Source organism: Grampus griseus (genome assembly GCF_964374135.1).
Source record: "Grampus griseus genome assembly, chromosome: 6".
NCBI lineage: Eukaryota > Metazoa > Chordata > Mammalia > Artiodactyla > Delphinidae > Grampus > Grampus griseus.
The window spans coordinates 10,273,844-10,300,781 of NC_139000.1; the positions used below are offsets into that span (position 1 = coordinate 10,273,844).

Genomic DNA, 26,938 nt, shown 5'->3' on the forward strand with positions numbered 1-26,938 from the left:
TTTTCTGTCTGTAAGATCTGTGAGGGAAGGGACTGTGTCTATAGTTTTTTTTTTTTTAAATCATTCTAATCTAGTACTTAGCATAGTGCCTGATGCATCTAAGTTTCAATAGATACTTCTTGAATGAATTTAATATATGAATGAACAATGTAATGAACCATTGAGTAAGAAATGTGTTAAAAGACTATAGGTTATATGAAGCAATGTTTATAACTGTGCAAAATAGTATCAAAAGAGTTTAAAAAGCTATCAGAAAGTTAGAAAAATCAAAAAGCATATTTTTTTAAATGTCATGAATGATTTTCCATTTTTCTACCATAGACCTGAGTTGGTAGTTAAGAAGCTACGATACTATGCAAGATTTATAGTAGTTTGTCTTCTTCTCAACAAAATGGATGTTGTAAAGGATCTGGTGAAGGTAAATGTACTTTAAAATAATTAAAATCCTAATCTCTCATTGTCTATGGATAATTTTGTTTTTTAAAAATAGATTTAAGGTTAAAATAATTTTGATATATCTAAATCATTACAACTTTGAGAGTATGGTAACTTATGACAAGGGTAATGATAAAAAATTTTTCCAACTCTTCATATTTCAAATACACCAGAGATAATTGTCTTAATTTCTTACTTTTGTCCCCTCAGTTTATTTTACATTTCATCACCCATCAATGAATGGTTGGCAAATGCAAACAAAAGTTAAAATATTTGGTTTAAGAAAATAATTGAAAAGTTAGGTCAAGAAAAATGTTTTACAAAGGTGTGAATGAGTTTCGATTTTTCCTCCCTTTAGTATGTCTGCATCACTCTATCCTTCATTACCTCAGGTAATTAAGAGTTAACTGCATTCTAGATTCACTTAATATCTGTAATTATTGCATGCTACATTCTGGTTACACTCTGTATTCAGTTAGTGGTTTCAATGGCATACTTCTTGATTTTTTGGCGCTCGAGTATAACATGCTAGTTTTTGCTTTTTTTTTTTATTGAATTATAGTTAATTTACAGTATTGTGTTATTTTCAGGTGTACAGCAAAGTGATTCAGTATAACATGCTAGTTTTGACAAGCCTTCTTCCTCCATCCCCAGTTACTAATAAGATTATTTCCAAAAGAAATAGTATGATATAAATACAAAGAATTTATATTTATTTTTTTTTAATGTTAAAATTTGGGGGGGTTTACCTTTAAGAGTTTCCTGTTAATAAAGTCATTGCTGATGTAGCACTGAGTAGGTATGGGTCACTGTGGATTTCTATGAAAATCTTATTGATGTGTTATCATTTTGGAGTTTTTGATTTTGAAGCAAGCCCATGTAATTTTCACTCTGTTTTGGTTATAACTGGGACCGTATATTGATAATAATCAAACTTCTTAACTGTATCAGTTTCTGTCAGGAGTATGGTACTATATACAATGTATTTTTATGATTTTTTTTCTATAACCATTTCTCTTTGTGATATTGTAAAATCAGGAACTCTCGGATGAAATTGAAGATTATACTCACCGCTTTAATACTGAAGATCAAGTGGAATGGAACCTGGTGCTTCAAGAAGTAGCAGCTTTCATTGAGGTCAGTTCTTGACAAGAAAGGTTGTCATAATTATGTATGTAAATGCATACATATGTGGTATACTTTTTTACTATGTGTATATGTCAAAAAAAAGGAATAACTTCTTATATTGACGTTTTGTCTTGGCCATCAACCACTTACTGCTTTTTCTCCAGGCAGACCCTGTGATGGTATTAAATGATGATAATACCATTGTTATCACGTCTAATCGCCTTGCTGAAACAGGAGCCCCATTGCTGGAACAGGGCATGATTGTGGGACAGTTGTCTCTGGCTGATGCACTCATTATTGGTAATTGTAATAACCAGGTAAAGAATTGTGAAGGAATTATGCTTAAAATTCACTTTGAAAAATAGTACTTTTGATTGTTACAGAATTATTTCATTGTAAATATCCTAACATCCATTTGCTAGGAAATAGTTAAATTATGCTGTGTCTATATATGGACTGTACCATAGACATTTAAAATGGTTTAGAAAGAATTTTTAATCACAGAAGAAGATACTTATGATATGGCAAGTGAAAATAATATGGACCTATGTAAACAGAATTATTTTATTATATATGTTAAAATGTCTACGTATAATACATATATGCACAAGAAAAAGACAAGGAAGAAATTTACCAATATCATAAAAGATTTATCTCTAAAAAATTCAGCAAAATTTTAAGTGATTTTTATTTTCTTCCTTACAACTTTCTACATCTGTATATTGCCTTTACAATCAGGCAAAAATGGGGGAGCAGTTATTTTTAAGTACATTTGTCAAAAACAAATTTCAGATATTTTTTCATGACAGAATAGTCCCATGACAATGAGGATTTAAGGTACTACAACTGTAATTTACTGAAAATTATGGGATATTGGAAAAGTCACCAGTGGATACACTTTTCTATATGTATTACTTATACAAGTTTTAATTTTGGATCCTTCCCTTACATCTGTCATTTTTGTTGTTGTTAACTTTTTCTTATAATTCTCCAATTTTGGATTTTAAAGCTTTAATTTGCAAATTTCTAAATTAAAACATTTTAATTTAAATTAAAACCTTGCCTACATGAAGTTCTGTAGAAGTATTATTCAAAATAGAAAAGGAGGGGACTTCCGTGGTGGTCCAGTGGTAAAGAATCCGCCTTACAATGCAGAGGACTCGGGTTCAATCCCTAGTTGGGGAACTAAGATCCCACATGCCACAGAGCAACTAAGCCCCGCGCGCCAAAACGACTGAGCTCGCATGCCTCAACGAGAGAGCCTGCGTGCCGGAAGCTATAGAGCCCACACGCCCCAGATCCCGCGTGCCACAACTAGAGAAGAGAAAACCTGCATGTCACAGCTAGAGAGAAACCGGCACACTGCAGTGAAGAGCCTGCATGCCACAACTGAGACCCGACGCAGCCAAAAATAAATAAAAAATAAGTTGTTAAAAACAAAACAAAATAGAAAAGGATACAGTCTTTTCTCTTTTTCTTTTTTTTTGCTGTGCCACGCAGCTTGTGGGGTCTTAGTTCCCCAACCCAGGATTGAACCCAGGGCCCCGGCAGTCAGAGCTCCAAGTCCTAACCACTGGACCTCCAGGCAATTCTCAGGATTCAACCTTAAACATTATGTAGTGCCAAAATGTAATGAAGTGATTTTAAAATGGGCCATAGTCATATTTCAGCCTGGCTGTTTTGCCAAAAGTTAACATGTTTTATGGGATCTAATATAGGTCTCTGTGTTTACGTGACTACTTTTTGTTTTTAAAAATACCTATGGAAATTGATGGATTGATAGAAGTATTGATAGATGGAGCGAGATGTGATGAAGCAAATATAGAAAAATGTTAATGTTATAGGATCTAGCTATTGAGCATAAGGGTGTCACTGTACAATTTTTTTAACTTTCTGTCTTTTGAAATTTTTTGGAATAAAATATCCAGTGTCATCAGGTACACATGAAAGTCAAGAGTAACAATATGATTAAACACTTCAAGGTCTGTGTACTGCATTAACGGTCAGGTTTGTTTTCCTTGCAGGTTAAGTTCAGTGAACTAACTGTTGACATGTTCCGGATGTTACAAGCCCTGGAAAGGGAGCCAATGAATTTAGCTTCCCAGATGAATAAACCAGGAATGCAGGTGACCTTCTCCCTACATCTGCAATTTGCTGCTTCTGCTCCTCATGGAATGCTATTATTCAGCGAGAGCCATGAGTGTGAATAAAGAATTCTCCTGATGAGACGCAGGAGAAATAGATAAGCATAATGCTAATTAAAAAAAGATATTTAATGAAAAGGATAGTAAAAATAGGCATTGATAAGTCATATGTCAAGTACAGTTTGTATAGTCATCCGTCTGTATCCATGGGGGATTGGTTCCAGGACCCCCGTGGATAAACCTGCAGATGCTCAAGTCCCTTATTTAAAGTGGCAGAGTGTTTACATACAACCTATGCACATCCTCTCGTATGCTTTGAATCATTTCTAGATTACTTATAACATCTAATAGAGTGTAAATTATATGTAAATAGTTGTAAATGTTATGTAAATAGTTGCTGGTGCACAGCAAATTCAAGTTTTGCTTTTTGGAACTTTCTAGAATTTTTTTTCTAAATATTTTTGATCCGTGGTTGGGTGAATCCATGGATGCAGAGGACCGACTGTATGTGCATTGTTTTCTGTGTGTAAATATAGGAATCAGCTGACAAGCCTACCAGGCGAGAAAACCCCCACAAGTACCTGCTCTACAAACCAACATTCAGCCAACTATACACATTCTTAGCAGCATCTTTTAAGGTATCTATCATCCAGTACTTTTTAGCATATGGGGAAAGTGTGCCTTAAATGGAATCTGAGAGTCACTCTTCTCTTTGAATATTTGAGTCAAGAATTTAGGAAAAATATGAAAATGAAAACTGCCTTAGAATATCCTAATCATAGCTATTTTTGGAATGGAAATTGCTTATTATGTTTTGAATGTTCCCTACCATTAATTAATGGGAATATTGATTAATTATCATTCTCCTTTCTCCGGGTTTTTCTTGCTAAACTGCTTTAGGCATAATAGTCAATGCAGAACTGAAAAACAGGAGCAGATTTTATAGGCATGTTCTATAAATAGAATAGCCACCTGAATGGTGGCTCTGGGAAACATTTTGGTCGTCTGAAAGAACCATGAGTAGGGAATTCCTCTCAGTTTATATAGAGAAAGGCACGGATGGAAGTTTGTCTTTTAGACCTCTAGTCAGGATCTTTACTTCTCCATCTTAAGTTTTCCAGAGAACGTTCTTTAAATGATGGGGTTTTGAAGCAGAGATTGTCTTCAAAACTTTTGGCAATGGTTATAGGTTAATAATGAATCTTTGCTGTGTAGACAGTTATAAGTTCGAACTAGCAAGAGTGACTTTTCTCTTGGAGGAGACCATTATATGTTAAATTAGGTTCTTGGTTTCCCTACAACTGTAAAATGTCATGAACTTTCAATAAAACTGTTGTTTCCTGTTTGTCGTTTTGTATATGTGATTTTCTTTAATTTCAGGAGCTGCCTGCCAATAGTGTGCTTCTGATTTACCTGTCAGCCACTGGCGTTTTCCCCACAGGTCGTTCTGATAGTGAAGGTACAATAAAGGAATGCTCCCTGTCGTGAGCAGGGCTTGAATTCTCTTTATTTTCTACAAGGCGATGGCCCGTAGCCCACAGACAATCTCAAGCTTTCTAGAGAGGCTCCCAAATTTGAAACCTGGTCTGTTTGCTGAATCGGCAATCTTGTAGATACCCCAGTCTGTTTTATTTGCTGAAATATTATACAGTAAAGTTAAAAAAAATCAGCAAATTCACATACTACATGCATGCCTCTCTAACAGATTTGCTAAAAGCAAACACATATATGTGCATGGAATAACCAAGCCTAATTATCTACTTCACATCGTTGAATTTTTCTGAGCCTTTAGTGTGTTAGGGAATCTGGTCAGCGGCTTCACTGTGGCTGAAAGTCTTGTAGAAATCAGTGCACTTTTGTAACTGTGAAAGTTCAAGTCCTTGACATAATTTTATTTTGTGTCCTTTCTTTGGTTTTATGGATTCAATCTGTAGAATATTGGGATGCTATTTTAGAATAAAAACTTGAAGCTGTCCAGAACATGTGAGTCCAGAATATATGAAATTGGTTGAACTAGATGAGTAGCTTGGATGTAAACAAGGCAATTAAATCTTTACCTGGACAAAAAAAAAATTGTTCTTAACATCCTTAACATTTTCCTCCTCATTTGTTTGTTGAAATTTGCATTCCTTTATACAATGCATGTCCCTGCCATCTTCCTTGCATGACCTACAGATCCTCTTAAAGTGTTAAAATGAAAACAAAACAAAATAAATCTCTCTTCATTGCAGTGATTTTTTTTAAGGGATAAACTATAACACTATTAAAAGTGATGCAAAATCGGGGCTTCCCTGGTGGTGCAGTGGGTGAGAGTCTGCCTGCCGATGCAGGGGACACGGGTTCGTGCCCCGGTCCAGGAAGATCCCACATGCCGCGGAGCAGCTGGGCCCGTGAGCCATGGCTGCTGAGCCTGTGCGTCCGGAGCCTGTTCTCCGCAGCGGGAGAGGCCACAACAGTGAGAGGCCTGCGTACCGCAAAAAAAAAAAAAAAAAAAAAAAAAAAGTGATGCAAAATCATAAATACTTTAATTTTTTGGTGATAAAGTTAGTACTTTTATTTATAAATAATTATTTCCATATCTTATACGCTATTGAATCAGATTTTCTGGGCCCCACCTAATGTATTGATCTCTTGTTTTACTTTTTTCAAAGTACAGTAGTTACTAACTGAATGGTCCTTTGAGAGAGATTATTCCTAACATCCCACGGTTGCTGTTCCATTTACACAAGAGTTTATTTAACTAACTGATAGGACCAGTGGGAAACGGCTAATTCCCAAACCGGAATTACAGTGGTTGATGTAATAATAATGATAGTGGATTTTTTCCTACACTGGTATTTGGTAATTCTTTTCTTAAAAATGAAGTTTTTGTCAGTGAGAATTTTCAAGTTCCATTCAAAAATTTCCCTACATTTTACAATTAGTGGCCCTCTTAAAATTATATTTAAGAAATTATTAGGACTCCATTCTGCAACTTTCTTACTTAAATAATTTTGTTGGACTTGAGATTTTAGTTTTGCTTGAAATGAGAAGATCATTTTGAACATCCCAGATCTCCATCTCTTTTTTACCCAGAATAATGGGATGCAGTAGATTCTTGTTTTGTTTCTCATTATAATCTGAAGAACTGATGAAGATGGTCAGATGATCTTTTAAAATATTGGAACAGGCAACATGCTGAAATCATTTAAATGCTAAGTTAAACTAAAATGTTAAATGTTCAATTAATAAAAATGTTTTGTAATTATCTCCATTTGTATCAATGAAAGATTCACCCAACACCTTTGTGTTTGAACATCAGATCAATGCTACTCTCCAATTGAAGTCTAGGATTCTTCCCTTTCTTTTTATAGGTCCTTATGATTTTGGAGGGGTACTTACTAATAGTAACCGGGATATTATAAATGGAGATGCCATCCACAAACGAAATCAATCCCACAAAGAAATGCACTGGTATGTATTATAAAAATCATAGTTCTCTCTTATAAAATATTAAGTAAAATGGAATGTTCCCTTAGACTGCTATTCATAACACTTATTTGGATTCCAGCAATATCTCAGGCTCTGACTATCTTAGGCAATTAGAATTGTTGGTTAATATTTATTTTACAATTTTTTACTGAGTATGTATTATATGTCAGGAACTATTCAATCACTGGAGATCTGTTCATTCAAGTTGGAGGAGACAATAAATATATACATAAATAATAAGGCAGGACATGATGCACGTTAATATCAAAATAAACCTTTTTAAAATTAATTAATTTTATTTTTGGCTGTGTTGGGTCTTTGTTGCTGCACGCGGGCTTTTCTCTAGTTGCGGCGAGCGGGGCTACTCTTTGTTGTGGTGCATGGGCTTCCCATTGCAGTGGCTTCTCTTGTTGCGGAGCACAGGCTCTAGGTGCACGGGCTTCAGTAGTTGTGGCACACAGGCTCAGTAGTTGTGGCTCGCAGGCTCAGTAGTTGTGGTGCACGGGCTTAGTTGCTCTGCGGCATGTGGGATCTTCCCGGACCAGGGCTTGAACCCATGTCCCCTGCATTGGCAGGCGGATTCTTAACCCTGTGCCATCAGGGAAGCCCAATATAAGCTTTTTTTTTTTTTTCCAATATAAGCTTTTTAATATAAGGTTATGTTGGTGTGATATAGCAAAAATGAAGTTAGCTGTATGATTTCAAGGAGATTTCATCCATGAAAGTTTGCTCAGTGCATTCACTGGTTGGGCCATTATAGGCTCTAAAACTTCCCTAGCTGAGAGAGAGCAGTCTCATTATAGAGGAAACAGGACTTGCTTGAAACTGCATTTTTAACAGCACTTTACATAAAAATATAACTTCATATTAAAGAGTGGGGAAGGGAGGGCAGAGGGAAATGTTTCAAATTACACATATAATAGCTAATTGTCCCCCAAGCCGTGTGTTGGTGCTATAGTTGACCATAGTTGTAAATGATTTATATCAGAAAAACTTGTATTTGAAATATATTGGGGTTTGATGATATTGCTCATTGACAACATCATTTTGTATATTTACATTAATATTTATAAACTACCCACATTGTCCACCAACCATGGGAAAGAGCATGCACACCAAAATTGTGACCTTAAGCAGTGGCTCTGAAATGCATGTTACTGGACTTTAGCCTTCTGTGGGCCACAGTGAATCTGTATCTTTAACAAGCACCCCAGCTGATTCTGATGCACATGTCCAGAGGAAATGTAGATAATAGAAGGGGAGCCCCTGCTTATTGTCTGCAATGTTAAGATATAGCTTAAAATAATAAAAATCTTTAAAATGGATATAGATTTTGAAAGATTCATTGAAATAGAAATCTGGTTGTGTTATTACATCTTGTTTTCAGAACATGTTCTTAGGAGGAACTTATAAATACTAAGTAAGTCCCTAAATGCTGACTTCTGGGATTTTCATGTGTATTTATTAATCCATCTTTAAATATATTAATATATATATTAAATATATAGACTTCTCTTCAGCTTGAATATTCTTGAATAATAATTATGTTCGAATTTTTTTTTTCCAAATAAAACTGTTAACTTGTCTACCCCAGTAAATACAGACTTTTTTGGTCTTTTGCTTAATTAATCTTTGTTTTTCTCCCAGTGCTGTGACAAAAAGGAGATGTGAGCAGACCAAACTGATGAACAAGATTTCTGAGACTTGGCTGATAAAGTTATACAGTCATTCACTGTTACTCTTGTTGTTGTTTTCCCAGCCTTCATCCTGGAGATCTCTATCCTTTCACAAGGAAGCCCCTGTTCATCATTGTGGATTCATCCAATAGTGTTGCGTATAAGGTGAGTTCCATGAGCGCTATTCCACGTTAGACACTATGGCACCACCCTGAGGTAACCAGTCTGAACATGTGCCTTTTTATTTTGCTTTATTTTATTTAATTTTACACAGTTTGTATTTAGTCTTTCTTTTCTTTTGAGGTTGTGCATGCTAGTCAGGATCTGGTGCTATGAATAGAAACAAGAAGAAAACGCATGAATGGACACTCAGTGGAAAATAATAAATCCTCCTGCGGGAAAAAAAATTCAAGATTTCCAAGATCACTGGTGGGAGGTTTATTTTTGTTATATAACCCAGAATAGTTTTCTTTTATAGAGGTTGAAGTATATGGGAACATTTTATTTTCTAGTTTTCAAACTTTTTCCCCTCTATACACTGAGCTACTATAGTTTAAGTGGAATTTCTATCCCATGTTATAGAGTTATATTCATTGAATATCAACACAAATTGTTTTAGATGCACTTATTATTGTTTTTTTTGATTTGCGACAGTAAGTAAAAAAAGATGACCCTGAATTCTGAAATAAGTAACAGGGACTTAATGTGAAAATCCTTTCTTTTATATTTTGCTATAGAAGCAGTGGTTTTCAATGATTGTATAAAGAATGGCAGCAGTGAGACACTTTAAAGTTGGATGTTAGAATTCAAACAATAGTAATTTAGAGGAAAATGAAAACAGAATTTTTGGAGCCCTTTGTATGTGGTTGGAATATTTCATTAGTGGACAGTATACTCAGAAATATGCTGGAAACACAGATCTGCCAATTAAAATTATTTCTGTTGTGGGTGTTCATATAATTAGATGGGGAAGCAAACGTTAATAGGTTTATTTCAGGAGAGCAATAGAAATGTTTGGTAGCCAAAAAAGCTGACCCCAAGCATATTTTTCCATCTAATTTTCATGCTTAGTTTCACTTTTTAAAGTCGGAATTCCAAGAGCATCCATCCCACCCTACATTGTTCAGCATGTTTCTTGCTACCCATTTTGTCAAGTTTAACGTTACAACTTTTGATTTTTAGGAAAACTAGCTATGTACACTCTTAAATTGTGAGTGTGCTGTTGTCATTTTTAATCTTTTTGAGAGGGTGGGAGGCTGCTAAAGGAAAAGGTTTATTGGCTACCCCATTTAAACATATAAAATCAGAAGAGTCCAGGCATTTTGTGTCTTCACAGAATTCAAAAAAAGCATTCTGTGCCTTTGTCAATGGAAAGGAAACATTTGCTACAGTTTAACAATGTAACAGAATGTGTTGATGCAAGTAAGCAAGTGTGTTGCTTACTATGATCTAGCATGTGTTGAAAGTATTTTCACAATCTATTAATTTCTCTCAATTTAATTGGACATTATTTGATACCATCTTTTATAATCTCAAGAATATCATTCATGTTATGCACCTGCTATTTCCAGAGTGTCGGTTGGATGTAGACTGCGTATTGGATGATGATTTTGAAAAAACACCATTGTGCATAATTGGAATTATGTCTCATGATTTAATTCTAAATTTCAATATCCCAACACCCAGGATAACAGTGGAATAATAGATTTCTGTGTGTGTTTGGTGTTGATGGCACATGCAGTGTCACTCCTCTAAAAAATTAAATTGTCAAGAACATTCTGATGTTTAGAAATGAAATGGGGAGCCCATGTGCAGTAGGCAAATGAGAGCATGATGTAGACTAATTTGGTCTTTTAAAAAATTAGTTAATGCCTCTGAATCAGGTGTGCAGTTCTCTGTGTTAACATATGAAAGTGTCTGACATTTACTTTTCCCACAAAGCACGTAAAAATTCTTAAACTATCATTTTGCAAGTTTCTAATGAAAAAGAACTGGGTGACATGTATTATTTCTTCAGTACATACTTTGTTATATCCATTTCATCCATATGAATGTTTTATGAACATATATGTGTTTTCTAAATGTTTCTTCATGTAAATACAAACACTTCATGTTATTTCTTCATTTCAGTATTACTTTTTAATTTTTATGAAAGTAACTCATCCATATAGTTGAAAGCTGTAGTTCTCTTTCTGTGCATCAGAAACATTCAGAGCCCTCTTCAAAACCACTTGTACCTGGGTCCCAACTCCTGTGATTCTAATTTGCTTGGCCTGGGGTGGGTCTCAGGTATCAGCATAATTCCCTTGTGTGGTCAGGGTGAGATCTACTCAGCCAAGTTCCGCCAGGAGTTACTAACAACAGCAGTCTCCCGCTCTCATGCCCTACCCCTGTTTGCCTCTTCCCAGAGGCTACCATTTACATCTTTTTAAGTTAATTATTTTGGTATTTAACCATTATTTTTCTAAATCACATGCTGGTATTGATATTCCTTGATTCTTAAAGAAATATCTTTATTTCTTGTATTTCTTAAAATACATGTTTTAAGCAGCATGTATTGATATCCCATTATGGAAGAAAAATTTAACTCTCTTTCCCCTTCCTATCCCCATTTCATATTCATACCTTTTATAACTTTTATCCACACAATAGACATACCATAATTTTGATTCACTGAATATTTAGTGCTTATATTATTATGACTATACAATGCTTTTAACATCTAAGCCACATAGTAAACTTTTTCTTTTCTATGCAACTTTCTACTTTTCCTGGAGCAAATAATGTTATCTTGCTCCTGGTTCTTTTTCTGAACTTATCACAGATTCAACCCCAAGCTCCTCACCAATTGCTTAATCTTCTTTCAGGTTGTTCAGATGCATCATTCTCTTAATTTTATCTTTGGGATGAATTCTCTTGCAAAGCCTCTGGACTGGTGCCCTCGACATGTACTGCACAGCTCTCCTCCCTGAATCTCTTTTCATTATTATTCTGGGAATTCTTCATCTCTCTTCTATATTGGAATCCCTGTTTCCTGAATCCTATGTCTTCTTCTTGGACACTCTCATTTACTCTCTCATTTTGGTTTATTCTCTCATTTTACTGTAGCATCTCCAGCAAAATGGAGCTTTCTGAGAAAGGGTGAATATGAGGTAAAATATTTGAAGTCTTGCACTTCTACAAATGTTTTTGATTTACCATCACACTTAAATGGTAGTTTTGGTATTGATTAGAAATTATTTCCCTTCAAAATTTGGAAGGCATTGTTCCATTGCTTTCTAGCTTCCAGTATTTCTTAAGAAGTACAAAGCATTCTAATTCTGAGTTCTTTCATGTGACTTGTTTTCAGTCCCTGGAAATATATAGGATCTTCTCTTTGTCTCCAGTGTTTTTCAGCTTCTTAACAGAGTGCCCAGGTCTGGGTTTACTTTTTTTTTTTTTTCGGTACGCGGGCCTCTCACTGTTGTGGCCTCTCCCGTTGCAGATCACAGGCTCCGGACGCGCAGGCCCAGCAGCCATGGCTTATGGGCCCAGCCGCTCCGCAGCATGTAGGATCTTCCCAGACAGGGACACGAACCTGTGTCCCCTGCATCGGCAGGAGGACTCTCAACCACTGCGCCACCAGGGAAGCCCCTGGGTTTACTTTTAACAATGGTACTTGGCATGTACTTAGTGAGTCCTTTCAATCTGGAAACTCTGCTCATTTTCTTGAGTTGTTTCAGTGGCTTCCTCCCTTCCATTTTCTCTGTTCTTTCTTTGGAGAATTTTTGTAATTCATATATTGGACCTTCTGGTCTAGTCCTCTGATTTTTTTGCCCTTTATTTTCCATCTTCCAGTCTTTTTGCTCTGTAGGAAATTCCCTTGCCTTTGTCTTCTAACCCTTTTATTGAGCTTTTCATTTGTTCTCTAGATGTTTCTTTCACAAAGATATAGATGTATCTGTGTGTATGTAAAACATATATACATACACATACATAATTGGTTTTTATCCTGGTTGAAATATCTTCTCTTCCCTTTGAGAATGTCAATGATCATGTAAAAAATTCTCCCTGCATGGTGTCTCTTTCCTCCATTATGGTTTGTTTCTGGTGTTTTTCCTGAATATGTCGTTTTAGAGACTCATAATTTTTGCCCTTCTGCTCAGATATAAGAGTGGAAGCTAGCAAAATGGTTAGAATCTCTGAGGTTCTAGGTAGGACTTGTCACAGTGAGCTGCTCAGTGTGGCAATCTAGCTGGCCCATTTAGTTTGGTAATCTCTGATGTCAGTGTCTTTAGGTCTTCGTGGTCTAGTCATATTCACTGAGCAAGCTCAGCTGTTCTGCCCAGAATGTAAAGGTCTATCAGCATTATGCTATGTTTTCCCTGAAGTCCATGTGTTTTTGTTTTTGTTTTTTAATATAAATTTATTTATTTATTATTTATGTTTGGCTGTGTTGGGTCTTCGTTGCTGCGTGTGGGCTTTCTCTAGTTGCGGTGAGCAGGGGCTACTCTTCGTTGCGGTGTGCGGGCTTCTTATTGCCGTGGCTTCTCTTGTTGCGGAGCATGGGCTCTAGGTGCTCAGGCTTCAGTAGGTGTGGCGCATGGGCTTAGTTGCTCCACGGCATGTGGGGTCTTCCCGGACCAGGGCTCGAACCCGTGTCCTCTGCATTGGCAGGTGGATTCTTAACCACTGCACCACCAGGGAAGTCCCTCGTGTGTGTTTATATCTGCATATACATGTACCTTTATGTACCCAGTGCTTCATACTTAAAATATTCTCAATAAATATATGTTGAATGATTAAATGAAGGTAGTCACCATTATCCTTATTTTATAGCTGCAGTAACTGCTCTTGGAGGTTAAGTATCTTGCCTAATTGATTCCAGCAGTCTTTCTCATTCCAAAGCCCAAGATGTTTCTACATTTAGAAAAAGAGGAGCTTTTCGTGCTAGTCTGAGCCTCATTTCAGAAGAGAGGAATTGAAATGCCGAGGTCTGTAACATAACAAGTGTGGCTCACATTTTGGCTCTCAAATTTCCATCAGGTAATAGGCTTTATCTGTAATAATGTAGTACTAGTGGGGTTAAAAAAAACACAAACCTGTCATTTTGGGCAACACTTCTTTGAATTCTGCTTTTTCTTTCCTTGGAAGAAGAAAATCCTTTGAGTATTTAATTATATATGACAGAGATGGATCCCTGCCAGTAAACATGACTTACACATTTGTCAAAACAGTCATATTTATCTAAACAGCCTTGTCCTAAAGTGTTTGACTGATGACTGTAGACTGCTGTGGTCTAGGAAGGCATTCACCTTCATAACAAGATTACCTAAGAGCTCTTCTGACAGTCAGCCTCACTCATTCCATTTCCTTCTTGCTACTTTGAAAGACCGTCTCTTTGTTTTTGGCGTTCTGCAGTTATCTAGGTTTTGTTTCTTTATATTTAACCTATTGGGAGTTGCTGGACTTCTCGAATCTGTAGGTTAGTTTTTCATTATTGCTGGAAAATTCTCAGCCATTATCTCTTCAAATCTTGGCTGTGCTGCAGATCCTCTTTCATCTCTTTCTGGAACTCTGATTTTACATACATCATTCTCATTGTGTCTTCCATGTCTCTTGACCTCTCTTCTATATTTTCCATCTTTTTGTTTCTCTGGCTGAGATTTGGAAAATTTCTTATGATCTGGCTTTCAGTTCACAAATTCTTTTCTTCAGCTGTGACTAACTCGTTATTAAACCCATTTATTGATTTTTATATTAGTTGTGGTATTTTTCATTTCAGGAAGTTCTGTTTGGTTCTTTTTCAAATAATTCACTGCCCTTTTTATAGTTCCCTATTTTCTGTGTTCAAGTTTGTTCTTTATTTCTTTAAACTTAATAAGCATACTTACTATATTATTTATTTATCCGGTAATTCTTACACCTGAAATCTGCTTTTGCTGCTTAAAGACACCCTTTGCTGTTTTTGTATCCCTGTATGCTTGATTATCTTTGATTAGATTCTGTAAGGCCAACTGGCCCGAGGCAGGGGAACACAATCAGATTCACAGGTTGAATCAGACCGAAATTCTCCGGACAACCCAGTTCCAGAAACTGCCCTGGAGACATTCCGGACCACCCAGTTCCAGGAACTGACCTGGGGACTTTGAACCCAGCCCAGCCTTCCCGCCTTTCGAGGGGCGGGACTAACCGTCCCCCAGGATACCCGAAAAGACCACCAAATAAGGAATACCCTGCGCCCTCCCAGATTCACCACACCCCTTTCCCTTCTTCCCCTATAAAATCTTGCCCAACCCTCGCCTGGGTGCGACTTCTCTGGCCCCTTTCTCTCGGACCAGTGAACCTCGCCCGGGAGCGCTCCCTAATAAAGCTCACTTGAAGCTTTCCTCTGTTTCGCGGTGCCGTTTGTTAAGATCCGACCTTACTTTTGGTGCTGAAACCCGGGAGGGGTATCAAGCCCCACGGGTTACCGCGTGGGCCGCTCCTCCCCTACCCCAGGAGACAACCAGGGAACCTCTACTCATCCACCCGATCCTGCAGAAAACGGGGTAAGTCCGCCTCCCTTGTTCCCTCCGACCCCCAGAGTCCCTGCCCACCGGACTCGCTGTCCCTAATTGCGGCCGCGTCAGGGATTCCTCCGTCCTCTCTCCGGGACTCGGGCAACTGTGGAGACGTCCCAATTGCCTGACCGCTCTCCAACCCGCCGGGCCTCGGGTGATTGTGGAGACGTCCCAATCGCCTGACCGCCCTCCGACCTGCCGTGAATTGGAGACTGAGACCAGGGACGCCTCTCTCACTCTCCATTCACTCAGGGACAGACTGGGGGGTCATGGGAACCTCACAATCGAAACCAGATTCTAAGACGCCCCTGGGGTGTCTCCTAGCCAATTTTACAGCCCTCGGTTTCTCCCAAGATCTCCGTCGCAGACGGCTTATTTTCTATTCCACTGTGGCCTGGCCACAGTATCCTCTAGACAATCAATTCTGAAGGGACTTTCGATTTTAACATCCTCCGTGATCTAGATAATTACTGCCGCAGGACAGGCAAATGGTCCGAGGTCCCCTATGTTCAGGCCTTCTGGTATTTGCGCTCCCGCCCTTCCCTCTGCGTTGATTGTTCCACTTCCCAGATCCTTCTTGACAAACAGACATCTCCTACATTCAAGCCCCTAATTTCCTTTGACGATGACCCCTCCCCACTAACCGACCCTCCCGAATCTCTTACCACTCCCCCCTTCAGAACTCCTCTCCAACCTCCACCCTACCCTGAAGCGGTCCCTCCTCCTCCCGAACCCGCTCTGGCCCCTCCAACCGCTCCCCCACCTCCCTCAACGGTTTCTACTCCCACGCCCCTTGCTTCGCCAATTAGTGCACATACACGCTCTCACGACTCCCAAGATTCAAATCTCCTCTGCCTCTGAGGGAGGTAGTAGGAGCGGAAGGATTAGTTAGAGTTCATGTTCCCTTTTCTTTCCAAGATCTCTCTCAAATAGAAAAGCGATTAGGCTCCTTCTCTGCCGACTCCTCCCACTACATCAAAGAATTTCGCCTCCTGTCTCAAGCTTACGATCTAACCTGGCACGATATCTTTGTGGTTCTGTCCTCTACCTTAACCCCTGATGAAAGGGAAAGAATTCAAACTGCTGCCCGAAACCATGCAGATCAGGTTCACCTTACCGACAACTCCATGCCCGTCGGAGCGACTGCCGTACCTGGCACTGATCCAGGCTGGACTTATCAGGATGGCCAAGATGGCCGTCGTAAATGCGACCTCATGATCCAATGCCTCCTGGCTGGCATGCAGGCTGCCGCTCATAAGGTAGTCAATTTTGAAAAACTAAAAGAGATAACCCAAGAACCTAACGAAAATCCAGCTATCTTTCTCAATCGCCTTACAGAGGCCTTAACTCTCTACACCCGGCTGGACCCCGACACCCCGGCAGGGGCAGCGGTCCTAGCCACCCGTTTTATCACCCAATCAGCCCCGGACATCCGAAAGAAATTAAAACGGGCAGAAGACGGCCCTCAAACCCCTATTCGAGACCTGGTAAAAATGGCCTTTAAAGTCTATAATGGCCGTGAGGATTTGGCAGAATCCAGCCGACAGGCTCGGATGCACCAGAAGGTGGCCCTCCAAACCCAAGCTCTTGTGGCCGCCCTAAGGCCGGCCATCTCCCATGGATCACAGCATCCACGGGGTCCGCAAAAGGCAACCCCGCCGGGGGCCTGCTTCAAATGCGGAAAAGAAAGCCACTGGGCTCGCCAATGTCCCAATCCCCGACCTCCTTCTAAGCCGTGTCCCAGCTGCGGGCTAACGGGCCACTGGAACAGTGACTGCCCTACGGCTGGCCCTCCCTCAGCGTCTCCACGCGGGGGGGGCAGGCCGGCCCAACGGCATTACCACTCGAACTGCTGGGATTGGCTGACGACTGACGGCGCCCGGACTCGAAGACCCCCATCACCCTCGCCGAGCCCAGGGTAACGCTACAGGTAGCGGGTAAGTCCATCTCACTTCTGGTGGACACGGGGGCTACCTATTCGGTCCTGCCTACTTACTCCGGGCCAGTTTCTCCTTCCCAGATCTCGGTCATGGGTATTGATGGCAAACCATCCTTCCCACTCCAGACAGGTCCACTCCCATGTCATATCGAAAGACTCCCTTTTACTCATTCCTTCTTACTCATACCATCCTGCCCAGTTCCCTTGCTAGGCCGAGATGTCCTTTTCCACTTAGGGGCCTCTCTCCAGCTGGTCAGACTTGACCCTAAGGTCCCCTCCTCCCAACTCCTGCTTTCTCTTCTCGGCCTGTCTCTAGAACCCTCCCCCTCCTATCCCCCTCTTCCAATCACACCGAACCCAATCAGTCCCCAAGTCTGGGATACTTCTAAGCCCATAATAGCAACACACCATTCCCCCGTCCTCATCCGCCTAAAGGACCCCTCCGAATTTCCATCAGGGCCCCAATTTCCCAGCTCTGAGACTCACCTTAGGGGCCTACAACCTATTATCACCAGACTCCTAAACCAGGGACTCCTTATCCCCACTGACTCTCCCTGCAACACCCCCATCCTGCCTGTCCGCAAGGCCTCTGGGGATTATCGCCTTGTCCAGGACCTCCGACTAATCAATGAGGCCATAATTCCTCTCCACCCAGTAGTACCAAAACTTGCTCTCCCATATCCCCCCATCCACAACCCACTTTACGGTTCTGGATCTCAAAGATGCCTTTTTCACTATCCCCCTTCATCCCGACTCCTATTTCCTCTTCACCTTTACCTGGATGGATCCGGATACTCATACTTCCAGTCAGCTCACCTGGACAGTTCTTCCCCAGGACTTACGCAACAGTCCTCACCTCTTCGGTCAGGCGCTGGCACGGGACCCCACTTCCTGCTCCCTTACCCCCAGCACACTCCTTCAATATGTAGATGACCTCCTCCTTTGTAGCCCATCTCTCAGCCTCTCAAGACAACATACTGCAGATCTCCTCAATTACCTTGGCTCTCGCGGTTATCGGGTCTCCCCAGCCAAGGCTCAGTTATCTGTATCTTCTGTAACCTACCTGGGGCTCCACCTTACCGCTACCACAAAAGGTCTAACAGCCGACCACACCCGGATTATCCGTGAACTCCAGCCTCCGGAAACAGCGGAACAAATTCTCTCCTTTTTGGGCCTTATAGGATTTTTCCGACACTGGATCCCTAACTTTGCTCTCCTTGCTAAACCCTTATATCTAGCCGCTGAAGAAACCCCTCAAGGACCCATCACCTCTCCTTCCGCCGTTCGACAGGCCTTTCTCATCCTCCGTAACGCTCTGATATCTTCTCCCCTTTCTCTGCCCAACCCAAACCGACCTTTTCACCTTTTTGTGGATTAACGGGCCGGAATAGCCACTGGACTCCTTGCCCAGCCTGTAGGGCCTTCCTACCGCTCCGTGGCTTACCTCTCCAAACAGCTAGACCCAACCATTCGGGGATGGCAACCATGCCTTCAGGCCCTAGCAGCGGCAGCCGAACTGACCAAACACTCAAACTGACTCTGGCCCACCCACTAAGCGTGTTTTCCTCCCACCGGCTGGTCGACCTCCTAGGCCACAAGTCTCTCTCCCTCCTGGGCCCCTCCCGCATCCAGGAGTTCCACCTACTGTTCATTGAAAACCCAGCTATTTCTCTTGATCCCTCCCCTCGCCTGAACCCGGCTTCCCTCCTGCCTATCTCTGGCACCGGGGGTTTTCCATCCCATTTCTGCCCTCATGTCATAGAACCCTTCAAACCACCAAGAGAGGGACTCTTTGACACCCCTCTTTCAAATCCGGACCGCACTCTCTTTGTGGACGGTAGCTCAATACTCAGTCTTGACGGACACCGACGGGCAGCCTATGCAGTGGTAACTATCTCAACTATTATTAAGGCTAACAGCCTCCCAGAAGGGACAACCTCTCAAAGGGCTTAACTGATAGCACTCACGAGGGCCCGCGACCTCTCTAAGGGCCAAAGGGCCATCTTTCTCCCTATGGTCGCAGGCATTTCCCTCGCCTCCTCTCTCGTTGCTGCGGGCATCGGGGGAGGAGCCCCAACATACAGTGTCTCAACATCCCGTGACCTAGAACAGAAACTCCAGCTAGGCGTTTGGTTGGCTTCTGCCGCCTCCATCACCTCCCTCCAGCGCCAGATCACCTCAGTAGCCCGAGTTGCCCTCCAAAATCGAGGAGCCCTGGATCTCCTGACGGCCGACAAAGGAGGTACCTGCCTCTTCCTACCGGAGGAATGCTGCTATTACATCAATGAAACAGGACTCGTCGAAGACAACGTAAAAGCCCTCCATCGCTTAAGAGAAGAACTCCAACGCAAACACCAACAGTCCGCCTCCCCAACTCCCGACTGGTGGCGATCCACCCTCTATACCTGGCTAACACCAATCTTAGGCCCCTTAATTCTCATCTGTATCTTGCTCATGTTTGCTCCCTGTTTTCTTAGGTTCCTTCGCAGGCGCATGGAGGAAGTCTCTCGGGTGGCCACAAACCAAATGCTCCTCGGTCCTTACACCTTGCTTCCTACAGAACCCCCCACTGGTCTCCCCTAAGCCTCAGACCTCTGGTCGCCCGACTCCCCTTTCGACGCCCCCATTCAGCATGAAGTAGCCAGAGATCAGAACGCCGCCCCATTACACCAAAGATGTCGGGATGTAAGGCCAACTGGCCCGAGGCAGGGGAACACAATCAGATTCACAGGTTGCATCAGACTGAAATTCTCCGGACCACCCAGTTCCAGAAACTGCCCTGGAGACATTCCGGACCACCCAGTTCCAGGAACTGACCTGGAGACATTCCGGACCACCCAGTTCCAGGAACTGACCTGGGGACTTTGAACCCAGCCCAGCCTTCCCACCTTTCGAGGGGCGGGACTAACGGTCCCCCAGGATACCCGAAAAGACCACCAAATAAGGAATACCCTGCGCCCTCCCAGATTCACCACACCCCTTTCCCTTCTTCCCCTATAAAATCTTGCCCAACCCTCGCCCGGGTGCGACTTCTCCGGCCCCTTTCTCTCAGACCAGTGAACCTCGCCCGGGAGCGCTCCCTAATAAAGCTCACTTGAAGCTTTCCTCTGTTTCGCGGTGCCGTTTGTTAAGATCCGACCTTACAGATTCTTCTTGTTATCCTTAGATTCTTCTTGTTCTCCTTAAAATTATCTGTGGGAAATTCACTGAGCCCTAGAATGATGGTACTTTCATCCAGAGAGGGTCTGCATTTGCTTCTGCTAGACACCTAGAGGCACTGCCATTTGGGGACCATGTGTTTGGGGTTACCTAGGTGGTATGAATCTGGGCTACAAACATGCAAGAGGGCTGGCTTACAGTTACAACCATCAGGACTGTTTGGTTCGTTTGTTCGCTCTGTCTCTGCTCTGCTCAGCACCAAGAAAATTTTCCTGTGGTCCCCCGAGGCATGGTCCTGGGGGGCAGGAAGGTGTGAAATTTGGTTTTGGTTCATCCTTACAGTAAGGGTGTAGCCCTTTGGGATTCCAATTTAGCAGGGCCAGTTTTCTGTTAGACTCCATCTTAGGCAGACCCTGAGCTCTGACTGCTGTCCCCTTCTCTGCATAAGGCCTTTAAAACCTAAATGCAAGTGGCTCGATTGATTGCCTCAGGGCAAAGGAGGCCTGCCGTCAGCTGATTTTCTCAGCCTCTTCTGGTTTTGCCTCATCTCTCTGACCTGTCACTGGAGTGCCCCCGGGCTCCATCCTTTTTCCTCTTCTTTTCCAGCTACAACAGACTGCCCTTGATGCCCTCACATAATTTCATGACTCTAATTACTATCTCTATGCTGACACTTTCCACATTTATATCTCCAGCCCAGACCTTTCTCAGTTACTCCAGACTTGAATATAATCTACATACTCTACATCTCTATTTGGTGATTCTCACAGAGAACATGCCCAGGACAGAATTTCTAGACCTCTTCCAGATCCAGCTTTCCCCATGTCAGTTAATGACTATTGTGCTTTTATAGTTGCCCTAGCCCAAATCCTTAGTTTCATTCTGGACTCTTCTTTCCCTCACACCCACATCCATTTCAGAATGTTTTATTGGTTATAACTAATAGATCCAGAATCTTACCACCTCTGCCGCCACCATCCTGGTCCATGCTACCATCATCTCTCCCCTGAATTATTGCAGTAGCTTCCTAACTAGGCTTCCTTCTTCTGCCCTTGCTCTCCTACAGGGTGTTGCTGTAAGTCAGATTATGTCACTTATCTACTCAAAATCTCCGAAGGCTCCTCATCTCACTCAGAGTAAAGGCTTCATGTTTTCTGCCCTCACATGCCTCCTCCCCACCTCAGATGCATCTCTGATCTCTTGCTGGTCTCCCTATCACTCAGTTCTCTTCAGCCACAATGACCTTGCTCTTCCTCAAACATACCTGGCAGTCTCCTGCTTAGGATCTTTGTGTTGTGTTCCCCCAACCTTGAATCCTCTTCCAAAGATGCCCACATTGTTTTCCAGGTGTTTAATCAGCTGAAGCCTCTTAAGAGAGTTCTCCCTAATTGCCCTATTTAAAATTATATGCCTCCCCAGCACTCTTTATCCACTTTTCTTACTTTACTTTTCTTATAATCATAAGTTAGCTTCTATATAATGCCATGCACTATTCTAACACATTTAATCCTCACAACGCAAGGTGTTACTTTATTATCCCCATTTTACTGATAAAACCAAGGCACAAGGTGGCTGATTTGGGATTTAAATACAGTCTGATTATAAATCTTTCTGTACTGCTAACTACTCTATTCTGTCTTTCCATATGTAGCACTTGTCAGCTTCTGTAATATTATATAACTTCTTTATTTTGTTTACTGTGGGTCTCTACCTGCCACCTCCACCCCCATCTAAATGTCAGCTCCAGGAAGACAGGTTTAGGGTTTTTTTAATCTGTTTTTGTTTTTTTTCTTAACTACAGTATCCCTAGCACCTAGAACAGTGTCTAGTTTGTAGGTTCAATGAATATCTATTGAAGAAAGATACATTTATTTATTTATTTATTTATTTATTTATTTATTTATGGCTGCGTTGGGTCTTCATTGCTGCACGTGGGCTTTCTCTAGTTGTGGTGAGCAGGGGCTACTTTTTGTTGAGGTACACGGGCTTCTCATTTTGGTGGCTTCTCGTTGTGGAGCACGGGCTCTAGGCATGCGGGCTTCAGTAGTTGTGGCTCACAGGCTCTAGAGCACAGGCTCAGTAATTATGGCACGTGAGCTTAGTTGCTCCGCGGCATGTGGGATCTTCCCGGACCAGGGCTCGAACCCATGACCCCTGCATTGGCAGGCGGATTTTTAACCACTGCGCCACCAGAGAAGTCCCTAAAGTTGTAAAATGTTTTAAAGTCTCAGTTAAATGGATAATTTCCTGGGAAAAAAATATCTAATGACTACAAGAAGGGAAATCTGAAAGCCCAATCACAGGGTATGAAATAGTATGAGGGAAGTGATCAAAGTTATCTCCTTTTTCTCCATATAAAAAAGGCTCTAGCCATTTTGAGTTCACCAATAAATTCTTTTAAACTTATAATCTGCACAATTCCAGAGCAATGGAAAATATCAGAAATATCCAATTCATTCTATAAAAGGCCACAAGACATTTATATGACCTTGAGCATTTCCTTGGTCTTTTCTGAGACTCTTTTTCCTTCTCTGTAATAATTTTATAGGATTGTTAAGATTATGGGTTAGGAGCTAAGAATCCTAGGATAGTCCCTGGAAAATAGTTAGCACTCAATAAATGTTAGGAATCATTATGATAATGATACTATTTCAAGACAAAAATAGCACATACAAAAAACTCTATCCCAGATTAGTTTATAATTATAGATTAGAAAATTTTAAATAAAATGCTAATAGACCTATTAATAGAATAATCTATCTGAATAATGCATGAAGGTTCCATATATGAAAATCAATCAATATTGTATTCCGTGTTACCTTTCACCCATTTTTCTATTAGGACAGTGGTCTTTTTCTTATGGATTTGAAAAAGCTCGTAATATTTTTCCCCAATTCATCATCTAGCTTTTTGTTTTGCGGTACGCGGGCCTCTCACTGTTGTGGCTTCTCCCGTTGCGGAGCACAGGCTCCGGACGCGCAGGCTCAGCGGCCATGGCTCACGGGCCCAGCCGCTCCGCGGCATGTGGGATCTTCCGGGACCGGAGCACGAACCCGTGTCCCCTGCATCGGCAGGCGGATTTTTAACCACTGCGCCACCAGAGAAGTCCCTAAAGTTGTAAAATGTTTTAAAGTCTCAGTTAAATGGATAATTTCCTGGGAAAAAAATATCTAATGACTACAAGAAGGGAAATCTGAAAGCCCAATCACAGGGTATGAAATAGTATGAGGGAAGTGATCAAAGTTATCTCCTTTTTCTCCATCATCTAGCTTTTGATTTAGTTCATGCTGTATTTTTTATTTTCGTAACTGGGTTTATCAATCTTAATTATAATAGTTAGGAAGATCTTCTAGATGACAAAAATAACCCTTATTTTCTTTCAGCAGTTATTGTTTAATTTTTTTTACATTTAAATCAGATATATTTGAAATACATCCTAGGTTTTGGTATGAAGTATGGAGCCAACTTTTTTTCTAGATAGCTATCAGTTTTTCCTACCAATTCCAACCATCATCTTTATCATATATCCTTAAGCCCTGTCTATTTTGGGGTCTAATTCTAGATTCTTCATTTTTTTTTGTATTGGTTTTCTGCCTCCTCTTATGCTGTGGCACATATTTCTAATTACTGAGGCTTTGAAGTATGTTTTGGTGTCTGATAAGTCTAGTTCCCCCTCTTTGCTCTTCTTTTTCAGAGTTTTCCTGGCTAATGTACCTTATCTGTATGCGCTTTAGAATTTCTTTCAGCCACGGAAAAAAATCTGTGGCTATTTTTGTTGAGCTTGGTTTAAATTTTAATAAATTATTGAAATGACATCTTTAGAATGGGTTCCCCTCTGAGAACACAATATATCTTTCCATTTGTTCAAGTCTTCATTTTTATCATTCAGGAGTATTTTTTAGTTATTTTTGTTTTTTTCACTCCTTATTAAGTTTACTCTTAGGAGTTTTCTTTCTTGTTTTACCAAACAGTCTATGATTTTACTTCCCATGCAGATCTGCCTTTAGGGAAAGGATATTCTTAATCATGCAAAGAGTAGTGAGTGTCAGTTTAATTCTCACCGTAAATTAACACATTCACATTCTGGTTTTATACATCATTCTGTATGAGCAATTAATATGATTCACAATGAGAGATGAAGCCAGTCTTCACATACCAGTAAGTCAGGTTTTAGAGCCTGTGAGGCTGAGAGCCAGATCATAGATCTTGGCAAATTTACCCTTGTAAATATTAGTGTATGTTGCCCAATGGAGCAGCCTCTGGATAAACAGCCAGATGCCCTCTCCTTGTGACACTTCAACCATGTGTGTGCCTTTACTTTAAAAATCAATAGCTCACTTAATAAACTTCACCACTTTAAGAAAACCTGTTATGCATGTTAAACTTGAATGACAGTCTTTTCAGCTGTTACTGATGTTTCTGCATCTGTTCATAAGTAAAAGGACCCAATCTATACACTAATGATATGTTTTGGAAAGTTACTATCATTGGTCAAATCTTTAATGAAAGTTTTAAATTCTTATATATTACAGAATTTCACAAACTTATTTGGACAGCCACTAGTCTGCTTACTTTCTCCTACAGCATATCCAAAAGCTTTACAAGGTATGTTTTGTCATTCCCTGTTGTATCCGTAGGTTGCAAATAAACTTATGTCTACATTTTAAATAATACTGCTCTGATCTTTGTCTCCCCCACCTATAGTGGTCAGTTGTGGATTTACAGAGTTTGATGTGGCAAGTGTCAGTCTGAAGTAAACCCCGAAGTCTTGCCAACAACCAGAATTCTTTAATGGGCTACTGTTAGGCCTTGAGATAATTCTAAAAGAAATGATAAATCATCCCTGAGAAAAGAGTAAGGTTTTGGTCCCTTGCTACTGGGGAGCTCATGATTTGTGAATTTTAAAATTTGTGTTGCAGGTGTGCTGGGTCGTCATCCATATAGCATGACTTCCTCCAGCTCTGGCTACATATTTTAAGTATCTTTTAAGACCGTGAGATTTCTAGTCTAGAACACTTCTCAATCTATGCCTAAGTGTTAGAATAACCTAACTGGCACAACTTAAAGGGTGTCTTTTATTCACATTTTTACCTCGCATTTTTAAAATAAAAGAACCTCTTCTCCGGGTGCCAGAGAGACAGGTCAGTGTTTTGCCTTTTCTCAGGTGGCTGAGAAATGAAAACCTTTTTGTCTTTAATAATTTGTCCTCAGTAAGCAACACATAAAATCTAATCTAATTCCCAGTCATTAAGCTAGGTAAAATACTAAACAAACCTTAATCCTGTTTTAGCAGTACTTGTCACTGTTTCACTATCTCCCTAACTGTGAATAGTGCTGATGTCTCTCTGTGGGAGATGGCATTTTACTGCTACTTCCCAGCCAGAAGTCCTGTCTGCTGACATAGTTTGACACAGGAAGTGATGGTCAGCATTTGAATGCCCGAGAGAAGCTGGAGACTTTTCACCGTTGTTTTAAGGTAAGTTCTGCTATTTAACAGGGAAAAACATGTAGAAATACTAAGTTCATGTATCTAAAAGGCAAATCACTAAGGGATAGAACTTACCTTCAAACAACGGTAAAGCTCTCCTGCTTTGAGGACTTTGTTAACCTGTTTCTTATCATTTTTGGAGAAATGTAACCCTTTCCAATTGCGAGTACTTTTTGCTATCAAATTTTCCTATCAAGATGCAGCTTTATTTTAAATTGCATGAACCTAATGGGTTAATACCACAGTTATTTAATCTGAAAGGTTTTATTGTGAAGAGGGTAAAAACACAGACTCTGGAGGCAAACTGATTGTGTTTGAATCCCAACTCAGCCACTTACCAGCTATGTGACCTTGGGAAGTTACTTAGTCATTCTGTGCCTCAGTTTCTTTCCTATCAAATGGAGATAATAATAGTACCATCCTCATTAAATAATTCTGGGTACACAGTAAGTATTCAATATGTGCTAACTATTGTTATTATTAATATTGTTAATTGAAATACATGTCCTTAACATTTTTTAGTCCAGTATCCTATTTTTTGTGCTGTAAAACTTAGACCTCTAATCCCTTAAATGTGTCCCATCTGGACACAAAACTAGCAGATACCTAAGTATTTGGAACGTCAAATTACGTCCCTGCACCTCTGGTATCTGAATTCTGCAGTTCTCTCTTTAACCAAGAGTCACTTCATTCATTCAACAAGCATTTATTCCACATTTATTTATCAGGTGCTGTGCTAGGTAGAAGATATAGACAACCTAACAGGCAGTTACTGTAGGTGCTCCGAGGGTTTCACAGGAGGAAGCACATGTAAGGTGAACTCCTGACCAGCCCTTGAGGGTTAAGAAAGTGGATGAAATGATGTCTAAAGTTGAGTTGAAGGATACGTAGAATTAGATAGGGGTGGGAAATGGTTGAATAAGAGTGTTCTAGCAGAGAAAAAGCATGCGAGCATG

At 40.7% G+C, this 26,938-nt stretch overlaps 1 protein-coding gene across 2 annotated transcripts in view; it reads left to right on the plus strand.

Annotated features, from left to right (window-relative positions):
* The window catches only part of SCAI (suppressor of cancer cell invasion), a gene marked incomplete at its 3' end in the record, with an annotated part of 136,628 nt that overhangs the window by 98,568 nt on the left and 11,122 nt on the right, over positions 1-26,938 (plus strand). The window contains exons 7-15 of one of the 2 annotated variants that reach the window (XM_082656971.1): positions 322-418; positions 1,474-1,572; positions 1,728-1,880; positions 3,588-3,689; positions 4,244-4,345; positions 5,088-5,166; positions 7,061-7,160; positions 8,938-9,019; positions 25,027-25,099. In XM_082656971.1, coding sequence (XP_082513097.1) covers positions 322-418; positions 1,474-1,572; positions 1,728-1,880; positions 3,588-3,689; positions 4,244-4,345; positions 5,088-5,166; positions 7,061-7,160; positions 8,938-9,019; positions 25,027-25,099 — 887 coding nt within the window. The remainder of the gene's footprint in view (positions 1-321; positions 419-1,473; positions 1,573-1,727; positions 1,881-3,587; positions 3,690-4,243; positions 4,346-5,087; positions 5,167-7,060; positions 7,161-8,937; positions 9,020-25,026; positions 25,100-26,938) is intronic. The other variant, XM_082656972.1, reaches the window with a different exon arrangement.